This window comes from Myxocyprinus asiaticus, chromosome 36 (genome assembly GCF_019703515.2).
Source record: "Myxocyprinus asiaticus isolate MX2 ecotype Aquarium Trade chromosome 36, UBuf_Myxa_2, whole genome shotgun sequence".
NCBI lineage: Eukaryota > Metazoa > Chordata > Actinopteri > Cypriniformes > Catostomidae > Myxocyprinus > Myxocyprinus asiaticus.
Window position 1 is genome coordinate 20,800,075 of NC_059379.1, and position 23,997 is coordinate 20,824,071.

General features: G+C 36.2%; 1 protein-coding gene across 5 annotated transcripts in view; it reads right to left on the reverse strand.

Moving 5' to 3' along the window:
* The window catches only part of LOC127427291 (actin-binding LIM protein 2-like), a 95,832-nt gene extending 87,362 nt beyond the window's left edge, over positions 1-8,470 (reverse strand). For all 5 annotated transcript variants that reach the window (XR_007894921.1, XR_007894923.1, XR_007894924.1 and 2 more), the window contains exon 1: positions 8,244-8,470. Coding sequence is in view for 1 of the 5 variants with exons in the window: in XM_051674799.1 (XP_051530759.1) it covers positions 8,244-8,259 (16 nt within the window). In the remaining 4 variants the exon portion in view is untranslated. The remainder of the gene's footprint in view (positions 1-8,243) is intronic.
* Positions 8,471-23,997: the final 15,527 nt, after the last annotated feature.

Here is a 23,997-nt window from a genome sequence, read left to right on the forward strand (position 1 = left end):
ATTCACTTTCACTGTATGGAAAAAAGATGCAATAAAAGTGAATGATGACTGAGACCCAAGTACCGCCTAACAACTCCTTTTGTGTTTCATGGAAGAAATAAAGTTATATGGATTTGGAACCACATGAGTTTTAATTTTTTGATAAACTATGCCTTTAAGTCACAGTTAAAGCCCGTGTATACTTCATTTTTCTGTGTTCCGGATCAGATCGCTCCCAGCCAACCACCTTCCATTTCTGAGTATACTCTTCTGACCGCAATCAAAAAGGAACGCTTTCGACGCATGCCCACTTCAACTGCTTTGTGATACTCTTTTAGTAGAGTCAATGGCCGGCACATGCACCATGGGGACGAGGGCCGCGTCCGCGGGCCGAGAAAGTCTGGGCCACGCTCATTTTTTTTTTCACATGTATGGTCAGTTCCCCTCAAGTTCACACAGGTGTCTTGAATAACCTCTATTGTAGTTTTACTTCACCTATACCATTCATCCAGCATTTTCCCCAGCACTTTCCCTAACATTAACCATTTCTATATGATGTAAATTTGCTATATTCTGTGGGCCTTAATCACAAAACACCAACTGAACAATAAATGTGTATGTAAATTGTTAGTAAAACAATTCTTACATAAATTGTCCCATTCAATTCAATTCATTTGGGTTGGGGGGTACAGTTTATAAAATATGCATTGCTTTTCAATGTATTACAGCCTGTACAGCTGAAAACAACTTGCTTTTGGTGCCCCTACATGGATGTTACACCTGAAAAATGGAGCTCACACGTGCCCATATGTCTAAAAACACTTACGCTTTAGTTTACAATTTCGGTAAGCACAGAACGATTTCTGTTAAAGAAAAGTCAACCTACTTTCCGATTTTACTGTGAGATCAGTCTGTACAATGACCACCGACCCCTCTAAAGTAGTAAAACCAAAGTGCAGACAGCCTTGTCCCACTTACTTCCTATAGACTTTTAGCATGCTGACTTTATAAATGCAGTTCACATATGAATTAAAAAATTTGAGGTTACAGTAAAGTGAACACTGACATTTGGGTTATTGACACATCGTAGGCATCATTTACGAGTGGGAAGGGTGGGACATGTCCCTTTGCCAATTTTGTTCCCATCATTTTTTGAAGTAGGTTTTTTTTGTCAGGTACATGTCTAATGCAGAAGAAACATTTGTGAGCAGGAGTTTTCATTTCATTCGTGTGTGTTATAATGAGTGGCGGTTCAGCACTGGAGTTTGTTATAATGAGTACTCGTTGTGGATTTTATCAGTGATGTTGAGTCCAAGCAGGCAGCGATGTTCTCTGATGAACCCCAGTGCACGCTCTACTTGGTCCGTTGGTCTACTTGTCCAGCTTTTCACTGATATTTAGTTGTGTTTAATATTCAAGCTTAGCTACAGTACATTAACAGATTTTGACATTCTGGAATATTTTTAGGCATTTCTGACATAAAAAACAGGCTTGAAACTTAAAAACAATGCAAAAAAAAAAAAATTTATGCTATTTTTTATTATGTTATTATTGGTGTTTTTTATTTTGTGATATTTTAAAAAGGGTTTAATTTTTTTACTGTGTTCAATGACGCACTTTTTAAAGTTTGATCCACAAAAAACATTTGCCTGCTCTTACATCTTATACAACCGATCGCTGCGTGCATGTGCATGGAGAAAGTCTTCATTTCTGAAATAATTTTACACTTTTAAAGAATATTAAACTGTAATGCATTTGTAGTGTAATTCTTGGATTAAAACCCATTTATTAGATTATGGTAGCAAACGAACTTGTTGAAAATGAGTTAATACAAGTTTGTAAAGTTCTTTTTTAAATTAGCCTACATCAATTCACTTTTAAATCAATAAGCATCCCAATCAAACTTGAAACGGTTTGGTTCAATTTCGTTTTACAGTGACAATCCTTATTAATTTTGATTCAAGTTTGCAGTTACTGTATGCCGACCAGGAGTATGCTTGCTCTTGCCTTCCTTAAAATAATAATCAATATGAGTAGTATTGGCATTTGTGTAAATAACAATCAAAATGTATAAATCTTTGTTTATTAAATTGAAAAGTTATATTAGGGCTGATTAGAACCCGGAACTCCTTGAACTACAGAGGAACATTTTACCAAAAGACCAATCAGTGTTTCTGGCTAGTACTTACTGATACATATATTTATCCACCAACTGACAAAATCCCAGTACTAACAGTGTTAAATATATGGTTATCAAATTAATTATGCAAAATATTTTTTGAAGTGCTTGAATTGGTTAATCAAGAATAACTATATGTTAAAACAGTAAAAGATTATTTGGCATTATCGACACATAACCAAATTAATATTCATGAGTTCCCCAACCTTTAATTTAGATGCTGTGGTAATCCTTTTTCTCTTACATTTTTCACCATTTGAATCACCCTTTTGCCTTCACTGTCTCATTTTAAATGTTTTAAAAGTACAAATGTTAATATGAGGTCATAAAAGCTGCATTCATAATAATTAGAACAGAATTAATAAAATGCTGTTTAAAACTGTTTTAGATGGTACTGTAGCATGTCACACTGCAGGTCATGTCAACTTTTATAAAGTATTTCAAATCCACTACTTACTTACATAAGCAGCACAGTAATGTAACCCACAGCTTTCTGATAACATGAGTAAAGTTTGTTTAGCAGGAAGGTGTGTTTCCAATAAAGAAAATAATGCTCAAAGGGCCATCAACCATCATAAAGAGGGCAACGGTATTTCACCAGAGTAAGCTACTATATGAGAGATACAAAGACCCGTATGGTGACAAGAAGAATACCTTTTTATCATATGTGACCAGCATTAAGTTGTTGTGAGTGCCACTGTGTACAATAAATCCAAATTTATGCTCACCTATGTCATATAAAAAGAGTTTATGGAGGCCAAGACTTCCATAAACTAGTAAACCACAGTGATATAAGAGATAAAATAAATAAATAAACTAATGTCAAGAATTTATGTAATTTCATAAGCCTAACCACAACTACGCTGATAAGAACATGGTAAGTCAAATACAGGGTGGATCACTGAAGTTCTTAAAGGCAACATATGTTTTCCAATCCTATGATTCCTTTCAGCTGGAGCCAAAGATCTGTGGTTAGGGAACGGAGGAATAAAGGAATGAAGCTATAATGCAGTGGTAAGATTCCTATCACCACGACTTGCATGTTTAAGATTTACACATCATATATCAACAAAATTACTGTAAACTTGACCAACCAAAGGTCATCGTAAGGGAGGAGTTTGTTCCACATATTTCTAAACACAGGCACACACAAAATTTCTCCAGCTTGCTCATTTGTAAAGACAGAGTCATCCATCTTTAAGCAGGTTTTCCATAAATAGTGACTGTACTGAACCCGTGGGGATTCCATTATGCCCTGATACATTCTGCTAGAGGTCCATGTGCATGGCTAACATGTCTGTATGTTTGAGGGTCTCAGATGTCCACCGCAGAATCCCTCTGCCACTCACCTCACCAAAGTCACTTGCCATTCACCTTTCACAATTGCATTAAAGTGGGTTTTGGGATAAGATTGTACAATAAAAATCCTCATAAATGCCCATTACTTTTGCTTTGTTGCATAAATTATTATTGAATCATGCCGCTTTTCAGTACTTCCATGCAAAGGAAAAACGCAGTAACACAAATATTTAGTCAAAATTGTGTTATGATCGAATTGGGGCCTCTTTGAGTATGATTTGTTAAAGGGTTTGGCTGAACTATGCCAAGTGTGAAATTTTGATAATTCACATTTGGCTGGACTTTGAAGCCATTTTCTCAGTTTCAAGGTCAGCGTGGTTATTGTTTTTGCCTTGTTTGTAGGGCAGTGTACAGTTAGTTATATATGTTATATAAGCCCCTCAAATATGACACTCTGCATACACAAGCTGTTTGGTGTTCCTATTAGCCCAATGGGGAGGTGCACATTTGCACCTGTCTGTTTTCATCTCCTGTTCACTACACCTTCACTTCATTCACTCCCACTGAAGCATATCTGTTCATTAATACATGTGAAGTTACGTCTGGCATTTGACCTCAATATGACCAAATAGTCACGCGGATACTTTCTGATGATCCGTCTACAAAATGTTACTCAAAAAGTTTACAGGCCATGCAAGGTGACAAGAGCCAGAAAAGAGAGAAAAGAAGACAAGAAAGAAATAAAGAGGAATACTGTAGATAGTTGTCAACGAATGCAACAAAAGGTTCAAGACAAACCTGTTTATATTTCCTTCATATTCAGCCAGGCATAATAATAGCAGCATTGACAATCGCTTCAGAACTGCACCAAAATACTGAGAAAGGCATTTACAATAATACAGAGTAAAATAACAATAAAAAAAATCAAGTCAAACTGCAATTTTAATGCGTGAAAGTGTAACCTGCAAAACCACTAAAATATATAGAACATATCCTTTTAATGTGCAGTTGCTAATCATATTTATGAACTACTGTCTGTAAATATCTGTATGTAAATGTCTACAATGTAACCACGTGTGGCATCTGTCCAGTCTGTTTCTGTTAGTTCCTGATATAAACTTTCAGATGATTGAGTAAGAGCAATATTGTGAGGAAAATCCTGCTAAATTAAAATATGTTGTAGGGTTGTCATGATACCATAATCATATCTTGTCATGATACCATAATCATATCTTACGATACTATACCAGCTAAAGTATCACGTTACCAAAGTATCATGATACCACATAATAGTGTGTTAATTCTTAAACACAGTTTGTCATTGCATAGGTAGTTCTTAGAAACTAGCCATTCCACATGTTGCGCCGGAAGTGGTGAAAATAACTGATGGATGAACTGGGAGAAGGCTCAAATGGACTAACTTGTTACTTAATACATTCAGTTTGACGTAAAAAAATATATATATATTTTTAATTTAAAAAAATCTTCACCGCATCAAAACAGCCAGTTCAAACGGCAACAGCTTAAAACTTTAATTCCATTATTTCTTTGATTATCTGATCATTGGTAACATAAAAATAAAGATACTGTAACGTTGAAAAGACTGTTTCAGCTGTTTCATAATAGACCTTTTTCACAGACTGTGAATAAGGTTTCTGCCTTATTTAGCAGCGTAAATCTAGCAAACTTTTCTATATGATCATTTTATTAAATATTGAGTTTAATTTTATAACATTATTCTTTATGTTATATTACCCTGGAATTAGTTTAAACAAATTAATTACCACAGCTGCGAGGGGGTTTCGATTACAGCTGCTGAGAGAGTGACAGTAAATTTGGCATCTTCTCTTAATCCACCACTCTCTATTTGTTCCTCTTCTGGAAAGTCATTCAAATGTAATAGTGGATTTTTTCTTTTGCTCTTGGAGCAAATGGGTAAGTGAAAATAATATTTGCTGTGATCTCCCATTCATTCCCATTCACCGCTGTCAAAGTTTACTCTGCAATCATTTATTTCTGCATTCCAAATCATTGAAAAATAAAAAATACCATGTAAGGGGCACATTCTAAACAGCATTTTGTGCTCTTAAAGGGCACTGAGTGAAGGGGACACCACTCGAAAAGACCATTTTTTTTTATGTTATTGCAGACATAGGTCTGCTTCAAATGAAGGTTCTAGCTAAAATAATATTTATTATTGCACACACAACATAACTTATGGTACTACCGTATTGACGGTACTACGGTACTACCGTTTAAAAAATACCGTGGCACCGCCAGTATTTTGAAGCTTTAGTATTGCGATACTACTGTAGAACCAGTCTACTGTGCAACCCTAATATGTTGGAGTTAAAACCACAACAAATATTTCACTAGATGTTTAAATCTACAGAAGAAAGTGCTTATTCGTCCACAAGGCATGCAGCTGTGTGTGTAAATGAGGATGATCTTTGGACATGGCAGAGTGATTAAAGGATTTTAAAGCAAATTACACAGTTGTAAGTATGGAGTGCCCATTTTGAGGCAACCAGAGACAACTGCATTTCAGCAGATTTCTGCCTGGGAGGAAGAGAACAGGAAGTACAGGGACACAGTAATGGATTTAAAGCTATCAATCTAAGTCACTCTTAGTGGAAGTGAAAAGGTAAAATAAACAGCCCACAGGATAATATTTGTGCACTTACATTTATTGATCTCCCAAATTTGCACTTTGAAGGACACTGTGAAACTACATTACCTCTGCGTGTTCAATAGCACCTCTGAGGCAACATCAGATTTCATAGACCAGAAATAAAACTTTAGAAATCCATCTGCAAATCTGCTTACAGCCAGAAAACCATTATGTCATATTTCATTTCTCCATCTTGTTTTTATTTTCAGATCTGTTTTACATTAACAGATCTGCATTACAGAAGAGGTGGGGCAGAAGCAGAGAGTTTGTTTACTGTCACAGCGGTCAGTGCTAGTGGAATTTCTTCAGCTGCTGAGAGTCTTCCAAAAGTTATATCATGACCTGAATGTGTTGCCCTTTAGGATGTGTGACAGTTAGTCCCCTCCACCAGCAGTTAAGAGTGTACACTTTCAGAAAAAAATATTCTTTGGGGTTCTATATAGAGACCGTGCCAATGATCAAGTCCTGGAGAAAGAACCTCTTGGAGGGACTTCACTGAAGTCCTTCATGCGTCTTCTGTAAGTCAGCATTTTACCACATAAGCATGTCAATTCTTACAAGCCTGCTGTGCAGCTAGTTTTTCTCTTTTGTACCCATTGCCACCGAGCTTTTGAAGTGTCAGCTAATGATCACCGGACAGATCAGATGAATTATCTTTATATTGGAAGTGCCATCGCTAAAAGTAGAACAAGACACGCTATTCATATGGAGTTCAACGCGACGCTTGATGCCCTGACACGAATCATGTGCATTCCATATCTAAAATGAAAAGACAGCCTGCTGACTGATTACTATTAAATTAGGGTTTATTGTGCATTGCAATGAATACTAGTTCTTTCAATCAGTCAACATCCCACTTAGACTCTGGGAAATGTTTAATGTTACTCGAATTGGAGCTATTTAAGTGAATTTATGTCTTTATACTGTGGAGTTTGGAAAATGTTCATAAAGCATTTTTGTTACATACTGTATTGTTTTGTTCTATTGTGTTGTTCTTTCCAAAGAACAAATAAATGCATTATGACAGGAAATAAGTATATATAGAGTCAAATTTTACTACTTTTAAAATCTGAGATTAATTGCGATTAACTATGAAAATATAATAGATTAATCGTGATTAAAAAATGTAATCTACTGACAGCCCTAATAAAAATATTTGTTTAATTGCAGCATCTAGGAGGACATCTCATTTAACTGTATTGTATCACATACTTTTCTACTGGCATTATATGGGCTATTGGCCACCCCGCTCTCTGCATCGACCACTAGTCTCAACAACACCTGTGATGTAAGCTGACGTAATCACCGACTTCCTTTTTCGTGCCACAAATCTTACTGCCTGCTGAACTCATTCAAGTAATTAACCTTCTTTGTTTCAGACATTCAGACGTCATTGCAGTCTAAACATGCCAATCAAAAGAAAACCTGCCTGCATTGCTCTTTTAACCTCACATTACTAGACATGCAAACCTCAAACAATAATCAAGGGCTCTTAAACGGTGATGGTCACCCGTGAAAATAACTATTATGTGTCAGCAAGAATCTCTCCCCCCTCGCTTATATTTTCTCACTCTCTCTTCACACACACACACACACACACACACACACACACACACACACACTGGCAGAAACATATAGACTGCTATCCAAGGAGGCCAGATTGCATCTGAGCTCCTGGAGAGCAACAGCGTGTCCTTCTGCCAGAATTACGATTATTCTGAGTGGGCTATTGTTATTGTTGTTAATATACAACCTTGAAAATAATGTTTGTTGCAGAACCTCATCTAACAAAATGCAAGCTCACTATCCTTCACAAGCAACATAAAATCTGACAATACAAATCATTTTATCATCATGAAGTTGTATAACAAGACACAACTGATGTGCAAGAATCTCAATTGATGTTGCACAGAATGCTCCTGATAATTACCAACTAATTAATAAAATTAGCTCATAAACAATGTCATTATGATGGTGAACCGACTGCATTTATTAGAATATTTATACTATTATGCATGTATAATATTACAATTAAATTAACATATAATTTTAATGGAACAGCAAAACACCCATCCGGAATAATAATGACCACCAGAACGTCACAGCGCAACATACCTTTTTCTTCAGGCATCGTCTCGCGGAATCAATGTCACGTATGTTTCGTAAATACCGAGCAAAGAGAATATCGACTGCTGTTTGAATTAATATCCGACAGAATATCAGTGTACCACAGCGATCTGATGCATTTTCAGTTCCTCTCGCTCGGAGCGACGGAGAAATGTGCAGTAGAGGTGCAGCTCGTGTCACAGCTATACTATAGGAATGAACTGCAGGTCATATGATTCCGCCTCATCGCCTGACAGAGTGCACCGACGAGCAACCCATTATAAATAGAAGCTTCAAGATCAAAAACATGACACCCCTTCCCAAATATCTGAGGGCGTTCACCGCATTTTCTCGCAGGACTATCACTGAGCCCGGTTTGGAAAACATTCCTATTCGGGCATATTAAATAACATGATAATAACATGTCAAACATACTATAGATTTACGTAGACTCTCCTAAATGAATGAATGAGGACAGTAAGAAAACGTCTACATACATGTTCCTTAAATAATACTGTATACACTCAAAAATATATTTTTTTCAAATGTAGGCTACACATTTGAAATTCATAAACAAAATTCCATCATATTGAATGGCGTAATCTTTAATAAAATAAAACACACATTTTAAGTTTTATAAATGTAATTTTGTTAAACATTACACAATTCAATTTAATGGAATTTTGTTATGAAATTAAAATGGGTAAATCTTAAAAATGAGTGTATATATTTCTCAAAAGATATTTTCAATAATTTACTTTTTTTTCTGTGTCACAATGCAAACTGTTGGAAGCACAAGTCTCATATTACAGTAAGGCTAATTAATTCAGTAAGCCCTACCCAGGAAATTTTGCATAAAAGCAGACATAATGCCAAAAGGTTAGTTAAACAAGTTTAAATCATTTCAAACATATACATTTATTCAGCATACAATGTTTCAGACTAATTCTGGCATAAAAAATGAGGAACACAACTCATTCACAACTGATTCTTTCTTTGGAGACAATAACATAAGAAGTGGCACAATACAAAGTTTCAAAACTGCTTCGAAAAGTATGATTAATGCACAGTGTGAAATAGTGAATTGGAAAATTTTGCAAAGTTAGTCTTGGCTGAACACGTTCTGCCCCACCTGACTCCGACAGAACCCTATATTCTATGGTTCCCAGTTACAGGATATGGCCTCCTTTTGAATGCACGATTCATGTAATTGTATGTAAATATTTTGGAATCAGATCTTAAATTTCAAGCTCTTTATTATGAAGTTGATCTCTTAATGTACACGATCAGCCACAACATTAAAACCACCTGCCTAATATTGAGTAGTTCCCCTTGTGCTGCCAAAACCTCAACAAGGCATTTCCGTCCACAGAACTGCCACTCACTGGATGTTTTTTGTTTCTGGCACCATTCTGAGAAAGTTCTAGAGACTGTTGCTAAAAAGATCAGATCAGACAGATCTTTGTTGTGTGAAAATCCTAGGAGATCAGCAGTTACAGAAATACTCAAACCAGCCTGTCTGGCACCAGTAATCATCCATGCGATTTTCTAATCAGCCAATCATGTGGCAGCAGTGAAGTGCATAAAATCATGCAGATACAGGTCAGGAACTTCAGTTAATGTTCACATCAACCTACACAATATTAGGCAAGTGGTTTTAATGTTGTGGCTGATCGGTGTGTGTTGACAGTTGCTTTCACACATACAGCCTTTTCCAGAAAATTACCTGCAATTTTCTGTTTAGAGCTCCAGCTGGACTATGAGGCACACCACGCTGACCTCCACCAGCATCATCTTGGTCTTAGGATGGACTACATTAATAAATTAATACCAACTAAAGCCTTATACATGGACACTGCATCTACATGCACTTCTGCAAACAATTTGGGATGGAATTCATAGACACTTAATCATTAATCTCATAGTTCATACAAAATCCTTTAATTGAAACACAGGCCACCAACATCCTCTCAGTTTACTTACTTAAATCAAGACTTTTATTACACAGAGAAAACATATATTGGCATTATATAGTGCACAGTTTAAATTAACAGTTTCATTGTGTACGAGGTCAGGATGTGCTGAAGTAAGACGGAGATGATTCAGTTACTCTGAAGTCAAAAAATGTCCATCCAATGTGCACCCAAATGCGCTAGGCCTGTTTCTTTCGAGACCCACAACAAAAAAACAGCATCATTAACGGCAGCGCTCCCATACATCCATGTTTGTTTACATCTTTCATGTGTCTCATTGAACATGGTGTGTGTTTCCACTTGAGTTTGTGATTGGATCAACTTGACAGCCAGAGTGATCCTCAGTCGTTTAATGTGTGATGCCCAATTTTTGTCTGTAGTCATTTACCTAATCGGTAAGTGTGTGATACCTAGTATTTTTAGATTCTGTTCAGATTTTAGAAGTGGTGTAGTGTAATCCAGCCTAAAATAACAAAGAATTTTGTTGACTGATAAAATAACAAACTACCTCAGAGTTTAACAGTATTTTGGTGTTGATATGTGAATGGTTGCAAAACAGAAAAAAAGACACAAAAAAAAAAACATTGCATGTGTGAAAAGCAGATGTGGTACATTTACTTTTAAAGGCAATCCAATGATTTTACCAATGATTTTACTGCAATACTAGGTTGTGTAGTTTCCTTGTACTGTCCCTTGTGATGGACTGGACCCCTGTAAGAACCAGAGATCCATTAGCAAGGCCACACTTGAATGCAGTCGCTCTAATGAAAGTTCTGAAATACAAATAGTTATGACAGGCTGAGCAGGCATTTATGAACCGCAGAACTTTTCACACACCCAGTCCATTTAATTAAAGCATTTCTGATGGTTTGGAGAGGTCAGAGGCTCAAATCTTTTTCAATTTAAAAGACCCCTCACTCTCACTCTAACTCTGTCTCTTTAACACATTTCCTCCTTTGATGTTTAATCAAGGATCATGAGTCAATGTCATAAATCTCTCTCCCTCTCTCTCTCTCTCTCTCTCTCTCTCTCTCTATAGGTCTTGCATAATGATCAGGTCTGTGAAAGGGCCGCTAGCACCTGTCATAAGGCTTTGCAATAATAACCTCCGCAGGGAGGATCCATTTTAATGATGGATGTTGCCAGAACTTTCTCACATCAGTACAAACCACACTAGAATATATACATTCATTTATTTATCAGACACTTTTATCCAAAGCGATTTACTTTAAAATGAGGAATGTGGGTGCAAAACATTGGTGCAGAATGTTTTTTCCCCTCCCAGCAGCACTTTTTCATTTAAGAACCTCATGGTAAATTTGTTTGTAAGTACAAACAAGTATTATTGTTAACTTTTCACTGTGATATGTAAAAACATTTAAATTTGCTGTCGTAAGCGTAATGGGCTCCATCATCTGTCAACGTTATTCAATTTGGTTGTTTAGACACTGCTGAAAATCTGTGCTGGCAATTCATGAAAAAAAAAAATAATGAAAGCAGCATTGTTCTAAAGTGAAAGATGCGAAGAGAAAAAAGAAAGATGGGGAGAGAGAGCCAAACTCAGCCGTCAAAGAAAACACATTACATAATTTCCCTTGTGTGAATTTTGCAAGATGAATTTTGAGAACATGTGCATGACTTATCTAGCTGCACTAATTATTCTGTCTATCAAGATGATTTAGTATCAAAGATCTGACACGTGCTCCCTCTCTGCAGTGACATGTGGTCTTACAACTTTCCATGCAAAAACTACAGCACAGTTTCAGACTATTTATCAACTGGAAAACAGGATCAGTTAAGATGACAAGATGGTCAGAGACAAATGAGTTCCCAGCCATCAAAATGACTAATGCATCATCAGAAATGCTTTAGACTCCCAGTCAACCTTACAATTATGCATTTTTAGCAATACACATATGTAATTTCTTCAGAAAATATTTATGTAAACATATATTTGTATTATTATTTAAAAGTTTTAAAGTAAAAAAAATTAAAGCAGAAATGTTTTTGCAAGTTGTGCTATAACCAGAGAAAGCTACCTAAATTTAAATTCTTGTGCAGACTACTATAGCTATAAGATAAAATGTAATATGGGACCGTTTTACTGTCCTTGGTTAATTACTCAACCAGTGCCTGCATCTGGCCTCTTGATTGCCTCATTTAATCAGAAAAGAAAATAATATGTATACTAGAGGACCATGTCCCTTCCTATAAGAACTGAAAAATATACAGAACTGTAAAACCTTCTTTTAAATTCTTTGGGTTTTTGCAATCATTCTGTCATACAAATGCATAGTGTTTATATTCTGTAAAACATGTATTAATTCACAATTTCTTATCTAGTTTAAAAAGTTTTTTTTCCAGAAAATGGTTGGAATTTTTCTTTATCCTTGAAAATACTACAGACAATGCAACATCCACCATCCTGACCCAATTAGAGAGAGAGAGAGAGAGAGAGAGAGAGTAAGATAGTGTGTGTGTGTGTGTGTGTGTGTGTGTGTGTGTGTGTGTGTGTGTGTGTGAGAATATGAATCAATTGGACTGCAAGTTTTGCTACTGAAATCGGTCTGTGCTTACCAAAATTAGAATCACTGCTGCCTAGTGTCCGAAGATGGAAATGTTGTTGAATGTAACACTCTGTGTACACTGGACACAATGGCTTGATGCTGTCTACACTGGACGCGTCAACACAAACGTTCTGAACCGTTTAATTTGTGTGGTAGCACCAGCACGTGCAGCGAAAAATGGAACGCGACCCCCATTTATTGTTGGTGTGATGGACGTGCGCGACGGACATGCCGCAACGGACGCTTCCAGTGTAGACAGCATAACTGATTATAATGATGTTCTATTGCTTTTGACACAACGCGACGCTCGCATCCGGTGTAAACAGAGTGTAGGGGCATGTGTCAACTCCATGTCCACAGAGTGGTGCCAAAAAGTGAGTTGTATTTTTAGTTTTAAATGATGTAATACAGTCAACAGGAATGCATATTTTATTAACCATACCCTACCCAAAAACTAACCCCAACCCTAAACCTAAGCATCGATGGAGTAAACATTTAATTTTAGAGCGAAAAATGTAACCTCTGCATCGCGCTTACCATTGTTTGTTTATAAGAATGCGATTACTTTCTGGTTCACACATGACCAGAACCCATGTCTCGGAAGTTGCTTGCCCAGCTTCACTGCAAAAAAACAAATAATTTCAAGAAAAAAACAAGAAATAACTTTTAGCCAATGGGATAAGAAACAAATGCTTACATCAATCTTGAATTAGGGTTATTATTCTTACTCCATAGGCAAACAGTTTTTTCTTGTTTCAAGCATGTATAAGCTTACTTCAAGATATATTCCATGAAAACAAGTCTTAATATCTTACCCCATTTTGCCTCTTGAATAAATGTATCTCTTTAAGGATGTTAAGACATTTTTACAGGAAAATGACAAAACAATTCATATTTTTTTTGCAGTGTGGAGGGAAAGGTGATCACATTTGAAAAATGTCTGACGTTAAAAAAGATAAAGACCCATATGAGTGTAAAAGTTATCGTCTAATTTCCCTGACCCAGTTAGATGTGAAAATTTTGTCTAAAATGTTGTCTAAAATTCTGGCTAATCGATTAAGTAATCGAGTAATTGCGTATACATATCGATCAAGTGGGGTTTATTCATGGTCGTAGTTCTTCTGATAATATTAGACATTTTATAAATATTATGTGGTCAGTAGTGAATGATCAGACCCTGATTGCTGTCATCTCACTTGATGCCGAGAAGGCCTTTTATAGGATGGAATGGGACTATCTTTTTAAGATTTTGGAAATGTATGGGTTTGGGAACACTTTTATTGGCTGGATTAAGTTACTTTATAAACAACCTGTAGCGGCAGTGCAAACTAATTAATTTCAGATTAATTTCAGATCTCTTGGTAGAGGAACCCGGCAAGTCTGTTTTCACGAATTCCGCCTCTGTAGTTCTTCCCACTCACCACCTGAGGGCTCCATCACCTGAATATTGACTTTTACACTCTGAACTCCAATTCCCATAATCCTCGTACCTGGCACTGATTACCTGCTCACCTGTTCCTCATCTACTCTGCTATTTAAGTCTCATTCGCTATCATTGCAAAGTCTTGTTTTGCCCTGGCTGACGTTTCTGAGTTTATTGTATTTCCTGTGTATGATCCTGGACTGTTTACCCTGTTTTGACCCATTGCTGCCTGCCTATTACTGCCTTGTTTACCTGGATATAACCTATGATTGTCTGCCACCTGCCCTGACCTCTTGCCTGTTTATTGACTACCTTGGATATTACTGTTGCTGGTGATTGACCCCTGCCTATCTTTATTACTACATTTATTGTTATTAAAGCTGCACATGGATCTCAACTCCATTGACTCATTACAGCTGTCCTCTCCCCTTTATTGTTCTGTCTTGCACAGGAACCATTAGCAGCCGCTAATAAGAAAAAAGGATGATTTTCCTGGCATTGTAGCAGGAGGTGTGGTGCATAAACTTCTACTTTAAGCAGATGATATTATTATTTGTCTCAGACCCAAAAATATCTATGCCTAGCCTCCATAAAATTATTAATTTCTCCAAATTTTCAGGATACAGGGTGAATTGGTCTAAATCTGAAGCTCTTGCTCTGACAGCATATTGCCCTGCCACAGCTTTCCAACCTGGTACCTTTCAATGACCCAAGCAAGGCATTAGTATTTCATTTCCAGCAAATTTGAGAAATTTAGTTAGAGTTAATGAAAAGGTTCTTGTGTGATGTGGATAGGTGGGTTTCACTACATTTGCCTATGGCTGGGAAGGTCAATGTTATAAAACTGAATTGTATCCCCCAAATTCAATTATCTACTACAGTCTCTCCCTCTAGAAGTTCCTCTTTCTTATTTTAAACAATTTGATAGGATATTTAAGGTTTTCTTTTTTTTCTTTTATTTTTTTTATTTGGAATAGTAAACAACCTCAGTTATATTTCAGAAGTTACACAGACCAACTGACAAAGGAGGTTTAGGCCTCCCCAAAAACATTTTTGTTACTATGCTTTTAATCTTAGACACCTGACTCATTGGTCTCTTCAACCTGAGAGAGCCCCTCCCTGGTACAACATTGAACAAGCGGTCCTTGCCCCAATCTCACCATTGCACAGTCTTTCTATCAAACTGCACAGAGACATAAAAATACATCCCATTTTTCACACTTACATTCAGGATGGACAAAGGTTTCTCGTATGTTCAATTTTGATATTTAATGTTTTCTCAAGCATATGCCTGAATCCCAAATTGTGTATTAACAAGTCCCCTTTTTGCTGCAAAGAATGGATTGAGAGGGGTGTTGCTACACTTGGTGACCTTTATGAAAATGGAGCTTGGAGATCATTTGAAAATATAACACTACAATCTGGGATTTCTAGGCCTCAATTTTTCATGTATTTTCAGTTGCGCCATCTACTTTGTTCTTTTTTGGGGGGTAGTTCACAGCCCTCTAAAGCTGCATACACCCTCTGTATGGTGCTCACAGCCTTTGGAAAGGGGCATGAAGCATCAGTGTTTTTATTTGCCGTTGATTCAGAGTCTTGGTGAAGGGGCCTTAACAGCTCTTAAGAGGTTATGAGAGAGATATTTGAACTTGGTATTGGAGGATGAGGACTGGGAAAGAATTTTAAAAAATGTTAAAACTATGTCTAGGAATGCAAGGGTATGCCTTATTCAGTTTAAGATTTTGCATTGTTTCTACTGGACTCCCTCTAGATTGTTTAGACTTTTTTTAAAAGACACACCTACCTGCTGGCGATGTCAAGATGGAGACATATCCCATACTCTGTGATTCTGCGCTAAGATTCTGGATAAGAGTCCAGAATTGTATCTGTGAGGTTTTAGATACTCAAATTTCATTCTGCCCCAGACTATGTATATTGGGTGATGAGGTGGTTATTAAAGTAGGTGACAAATATACAAAAAACTAGTGTAATGATTGGCAGACAGATAATTCTTAGAGGATGGATGTCATTTGACGCTCCCTCATTTCAAGAGTGATTCACCGAATTGGTCAGGGTGGCGGCATTTGAAAAGATGTCATACAAGTAGCTTGGCAGATTGAATGCATTTGGTAATAAATAGGACAGGTATTTGCCCTTTTTGGAAGGCTCTCAGTGAGGACCATGTGGAGACAGACAAAACTGTGGTAGTAATTGTGGATTCTGTTCTTTGTGGATTTCTTTCTTTTCTCTTTGTTGATTTTTATATTTTTTTTATCTCAAATATTGAGACAGGGTGGGTTTGGGGAGGGGGAAATAACAGGGGTTAAAGTTTATTCTGTATACTGTATATATATATATCTATATATATATTGTTTATTCTGTTTTTTTTTTATTATTCAATAATCACTAGTTAATAGCAACAAAAAAAAAAAGAAAGAAAGAAAGAAATGTCTGATGGGGATGGAGCCTGTCAGTAATTTGCAGGTATAGAATTAATTTCAGGTTACATTAACTTTTGGAAGCAGCATGTTGATTTCCAGCATGATAATGTTGATAAAGCACTTCCCTCATCTACCAAGAAAAAATCACTTCTCTGAGAGAAATTACTGTTACTGTTAAACACGAAGTTCCAAGCAATGTTAGAATCTATCAATGAATTCCAGTGTGCCAGAAAACTCTTTATATAGAATTATGAAGTATGAACTCTGTAAAAGCTCTGTGAAAGTCATGACCCACATTACGGTCATTTGCATGTCTCTGCAGATGGAATGAGTCTAAGAGGAAGCTAATCCTTTCAATTTAATCTTTGGGAATCCTACTGTAAATGCTCTCTGATTGGTAACATTCTACAGAGAGCTGACACAGCACATCCTGCCCTGCACCTCATCAGTGACCAAGAAAACACACACACTCTCTGTGGTGTTCTGTTGAAATGGAATACTTCCATTGTCAAAAAATAAAATTAAAATAAAATACTCCCTCTGGCCTTTACTGGTCCTATAACTTAAATTTCATCATATACGGTATATGCTCTTTGCTTGACCTTTGATGAGCTAATGTAGAGAGGATGTACTCTGCTCACTGCTCAGACGCCTTCAAGAAACTGCAGTTATTAATAATTTACTTTTGTACTTTTCTCTCCTAAAGTAACCTGAGACTCCTCTAAAGCACAGCAGTGATACTCAGGTGTCAAATCTCAGCACTCTCCAAAACACACACACACACACTACTAAGGGTACCAAGCAGACAATTTTATTGTTTAGATGTTGCTCTTTCATAGCTCAGGATAATAAACTGAGATATCAGTTGTTACATTTAAGTATCAACTTCGTCTCAGATGTTTCTCCTTAACATCTTTACCAATTGGACAATTGTTGATATACAGAAAGCTACAAAAATTAAAGTGGATAACATACTGTAGATAATTTGGTCTTGGAGGAATTTGAGGAGTTCATTTTGAATCTCCTTTTGAAATCTCTTTTGATTGCAGTATTTGGCAAATCTGAACCCAGTCACTGATTTGTGATCTTAAACAGTTCCAATGCAGTTTCCTCTCACTCAAATGCCAACCCAAACATAGATAAAAAGCCTTGAAAAACAGCAATGGAAATCTTTTGTTCTTTCCGCTTATTTACAGCTCCTGAGCTGAGAACACTGACCCCCAATAAATCCAGACCTGACCTACCAGTTTAGCACAGGGATGCAACATTCTAGATGTGTCCAATAAGCTCTGCATTCTTCAACCTCTTACCATGGCAGTACGACATGGGTGATGGCTAGAAAATCATCACACTATACTGTTACATTCTCTTCAAGCCCTAAGAAATGTCACCAACACACATATACTGCAACATCAAAAACTTCTAATCCCGAAAGAACCACACAGCAACTACAGAACCCATAGAGGAAAAAAAAAAGTTATTGACAAGAAGACTGCTAAAACAAAGGTTCTGCAAAGAACCATTAAAGAGCCATTATTTTCTGAGCAAGATTTTTGGGTTTGTAAGAACAGAGATTCCTTAAAGTATAATGTGTTTATTACTGTGATAGTTCAAAGAGTTTGGTTATTTCTAAATCACCAATTAAATGCATTTTAAGTTTCTGTCTTGACTTTTCAGACGAGAATGGCAAGGTTTGAGCTAAATTTAGACTGAAGAGATCACCGATATTCAAAGTGAGCAAAAGAAGAGAGGGAAATAGTACATGCATGCAAATTATTTGCTATGCTGTTGCAATACAACACAACATGTTGGCAACCAAATTTAATGAAACCAGAAAAGGTGTAAAACTCCATCTGGGGTGTTGTGCAAACTGATCGTGAACACTTTAGAATTTATTTAGCAGTGCTAGCCTGTACCTTCAATGATATCAAAATGTTCTAAGCAAAATGTTGGAGCATCACATGAGTTTTTTAGAATTATGCACATGCTGTGGTACAATCATTAAACACATAACAACAAAACAACCCTATCTGATATTTGAAGTGTTTTAAGCATTATCTTATAAGTATTATTTATCAAGGGAGAATGTGCACACAGACATCCACACAATTGTACTCTCAACACACTGTCAAATATGGTATGTTGGCAGGTCATCTTTCGCAGAATCACTTGCCTTTAGGGTATGATGGGTAAACAGAGGCCTATTTTGCATGGAAGAGCAGATAACTGGTCTTATTAACAAATACTTGCCTTTGAGCGAGAAGTCAGCTCTAACCAAATATCAGATCACAGGAACATACAGTATGTACATGTAATCAAATGCTTTCAGTGGTAGAAGTGTGAAAAGATTTTCTCTTAAAAACAAGCACACTGAAAAGAAAATCTGTGATTTCCATTTAAACATATACATATTAAGGTACGTATATGATGACATGCATATTACTTGTGAAAATATTATCACATGGAAAACTACATTAGGACATTAATACAACATTTAGTGTATGCATTATGTATAACACAGTATTTTTAGGAAGTGCTATGCTGTTCAAAGAAATTGTGTAAACTACTGGCATGTTCTGAATCTATTCTGTGGATTCAGTAAGTCAGGGCATGCTCAGTATTAACTAAATATTTCTGAGCAGACACACTAAGGCTCAGTGATGTCAAAGGACCAAAAAGACAGCCATGTGGATGTGTTTTTTGCAGCATGAAGCATGATGTTGTGCATTTAAAGGGATAATTCACCCAAATATAAACATTGTCATCATTTACTCATGTTGTTTAAAACATAAAAGTAGATGTTGGGCAGAATGTTAGCCTCAGTCACCATTCACTTTCATTGTATGGAAAAAGGTGCACTACATCCAGTGAGTAAATTACAGAATTTTCATTTTTGGGTGAACTATGCCTTTAAGGAAAGTTGGTCTGGGTCTAGGAGAAACAGATGCAATTCTTGACATGCCCTTCTAAACACACACCTGCTCCTGCTGATATGGCATTCTCCCAGAATGTTTCTAAACAAGGCTCAATTAAAAAAAACAGCAGGGTTCATACAGAAGGCAAAGATATCATTTTCAAATATGCTTCTTTATACGTCAGATGAAATGCACTTAGTTATTTTTGTCTCCCATTGTTTGTGTAACTATGTAGGCAGGCTGATGACAGAAACAGACAATGGTGATGCGAGAACCCAAGTGCAGTGTTTCTTTACAACGTGAATATCCAACATAAACAAGAACAGACTACTTTGGACATTACGATCACAATACTCTACAAAACACTAAGGCAGACATGAGGGCTTAAATACAGAGACTGGGGCAAACAAGATATCAAAACAACCAATGACAAGACTGAACTGATAACAAAATAACCAATGAACAGACAGAACTAATAAGGGGATAACAAGACTAATAAACATAAACCAATAAGAAGAAAAGACTCATGAACATGATAACAAGACAATGACTATAATCCACATGACAGACACAAACAGGAACAAGGAAGTGAAAACTTAAAAATAAAAGACATATAACCCAAAACATAAACAAAACACTTACAGTCTGCAGGTCAGAAATGCACCTTAAATATCTGAAAGCAGCTCTTATTCATTACTAAATGATTATTCATTATCTGAAAAATGAGCCATGCTAGCCATTGTTTAGTAATTTCCTCATTAAATTGATATATTATTTGGTCCAAGTCATCAATTTCAAAAACTTTTTTTGTTTTAATTACATTTTAGTTTTATAATGAAATAAATTAATATGGTGGCACAATTAAATTTTTATCTGCAAAACTAATTTCAAATATTTAAGCATACGCCTTCAGATCAAAAGATTTTTAAGATCATGAGAAACTTTTCAGTCAAGTGTTTCAAAACTTTTGACCGGTAGTGTATATATATATATATATATATATATATATATATATATATATATATATATATATATATATAGTTTTTTACTATATTATAGGAGAGGAGCATCTTTGAGGAGCATATAGTTATATTATAGCAGACAAGCATTTTCTGCTAAATAACTAAATGTAAATGTTTTTTTATCCAAGAGACAACATCTGAATGGCAAAAAAAAAAAAAAAAACTTTGTGTTCTCTAGCGACATCTGTGGTTGCAACTTAAAATTGCAAGCAATTTTGCACTGCTCTTCTAACGAATGAATCTCATAACCTGAGTTTACCTGGACATCACCTGTATGTGCTCATGATTGGGAGATATTCAGAGCTGGAGTAATTTGTTCTACTTTCATGCTGATTTTATGTTATTCTATTAAAGATTTAAAACTGAAATATTACTGGCTTTGATAAAGATAAACACCACTCGTATTTACATATTTGAATGGATGAATGAATTTTACACTTATAGTGCTTTTCTGACACTACACTCAAAGTGCTTTAGCAGGGAACTCATTTTAACCACCACCAGTTACAGTTAAATGATTATTCAAGTGTTTATCAATCTACTATAAATGTTTGTATTGTACTAGACTTATCAATTTAAGAGGTGAAACTCATGATATGGCTGATATGATTTCAATGGAAGACTATTATATTATAATACAGCCTCAGTTGATAATGCAAGTAAAACCGTAATACTACAATAGTATGTCTATGCACTTCACACAATGACACTGTAAACTAAAAACATAAATTGAGGATTCAGTAATGATGGGGATGATACATACTTTATTTAACATGAAAAAATAAGCAGAAATACACAATATAAAAATTACAATAATACTTTTAATTATTAATTTCTTCAGCAGTAAAGTTGTAATAGATAGATGGTTACACACTATACAAATGAATATGTACATTATTGTGCTATGAAACTAGTACATTTTAAACAACTTGAGATGATTATACATTGTAAACAGACAGACTATCTGCTAAAAGGACAACAAGGGACAGCTTGTGCATTTCTGCGACTGGTGCAATAGAAATGAGAAAACAGCGGCACACACACTCTTAGGGAACCTGGAAACTATAGCAATGTTATAAAATACTCAGAAGTCATGAATATTAGTAACCATGTTACAGTAACTTCACCGGACAATGTAGATACATCATAATCGGTTAACACACGAGTTTGAATCATACAAGCAAGACAAGCTACACTCTATAAGCTTCAGCAACCCTAACAGACAACATATCCAAGCATTATAGCAAGTAAAGAACCTTGCCAAACAGTTAACAGATAAACATCCATCCAGATTTGCAGCGATACTATCCTGAACTGTGTGACAGTGACTGACTGAACTGAACAGTGTAGTTAGTTTCTCCAGCCGGAACACGTGACAGCCGGTACTTCTTTTCTGTGTTTACGTAATGACGTAAGGATAAACGACATAAGCCTGTGATTTTGCGCCAAATCCGACAAGACAGCTCAAAATACAAATAATTTTTGTAGGCTTACCATAGTGAATCAGGGTAAGATAAGGACATTGTTTTGAACACTGTTTTATATGTACTTAATAATGGCATTTTGTTCAATTTTACCAAAAAATCTTCCATAGTGCAGCTTTAATATTTCCTTTAATACTTCTCATAATAATAAATAAAAGGCAATAGAAAGGTTGATTTCCTCACAGTGAATGTCCGAAAGAAGGTCCAAAATTTGAGAGAAAGATTTGATCCAGGTAAAATTAACCCTGGTTTTACTATAGTAATATTGTAAAACAGGTTTTTTTTTTTTTTTTTTTTTTTTTTTGGCAGAAATCATAGTTTTAATGCAGTTAACCATGGTGTTACTACAGTCATATGGTGTTAATATAGTAACCATGTTTACCATGGTGTTGTAAATCCATGGTTAATTTTTGTAAGGGAAGTTTAGGGTTAGGTTTAGGTGTAGGGGTTGGTGTAGGGTGTCTGTGGGACTATAAATAAACATAATAAACATGCTGTACTGATGCTCCTATACTGTATGTTAGTATTTAATTATGAGTGCAAATAGTATCTAACAATAATTGCACTAAGTGCAATGAAGATGCTTTTTGTTGCTACTTACACTTAGTTTAAATAGCACATATTGCTTATTTGCACTTCTGCCAAGAAAGAAACAGTCAGCTTCAAAATGAACTGTATTGTATAGATAAACAAGGGACCAATCAAACGCCATAATAATGTCTTCAAGTCGGTCTGATTCTCGGTGTTTAGATTTCACTGACATTTTCCTCAGTCCAGTACGCAGGACAGGTATAGCCAAAGAGACAACCCCTGTAAACCTTTGACAGTAGCCTACATTACGCCTTTCCGTACTAAAGGACTGCAATGCAACATAATGAGAGCAACAACAGAGCTGGTGGGTGGGTGGAACCAGGCTGCCATGCAGAAATAAATAGATGTGGACAAATCTTATGACATAAATGAGGTTATTATATCATATGTGATGTACACCCAAGACTTACCGGTGCTCATTGTTGTCCGCAGACCTCTTTAGAGTCCAATGTCATGTATGCATCTGCCTAGATCCTCAATCAGCTGCGCACCGCTGAGCCATCAGTCCGCTCCAGATCTTCCACTCTCCCAATGCACAAGTGCTCGTGCCAACCTGGTAAATAACCAAAAGATCTCTTCAGAAGTGTACACCTTTCAGCTATGACTGAGGACAATTCGGTGTTACATATGCTGTAGAATCGCCTTAAAACGTAGTGCGCAGCGTTGTTGTGAGCGCATGCACGAGCGGGGTGTTGCCGTACGACTGTGATGCGCTTGTGCGTATGCCTATTTGCCTCAGCATCATTCCTGACACGAGCCACAACCCACAGTGACAGCTACATGCAGCGACAACGGGCAGCTGGGAAATGGAGTTTATGTGCGGGAACGACAGATTAGCAAAGAACACATTTAACGAGAGGATTAACTACAATAATAATGATAAAATTGACCAAAGTTTATTTATGGCGTCATATTGAGGACTTTGGCGTAAAACTCTCCATTGTAAATGGTCATTATTAATCCTTAGACATTGATATGAAAAAACATTTAGGCTGTAAATTATCAATTAATCAAAATAATTCAGAACGCAGTGCAAATAAACTATAATAAAACTAGACACCGGGAAAATATACGCCTCATTAAAATGCAGTTTGCTCGTCACTTCTGTCTGTGTCGGCCTCGTTTCCCCAAAGTATTATAAGGCCGGTATTGACCGTACGAATCATCTTAGAATTATGGGCTGTTTCCCAAAAGCATCGTAATTTAACTACTTGAAAATGGTCGAAGATGTAATGTTCTGGAGTAAGGACATATGACTTATGCAGGCACTTGCAGGACAATCGCGAAATTACACCTCATACAATTTAATACAGTTAGTCTCACACTTTATTCAGACGTATACAATGT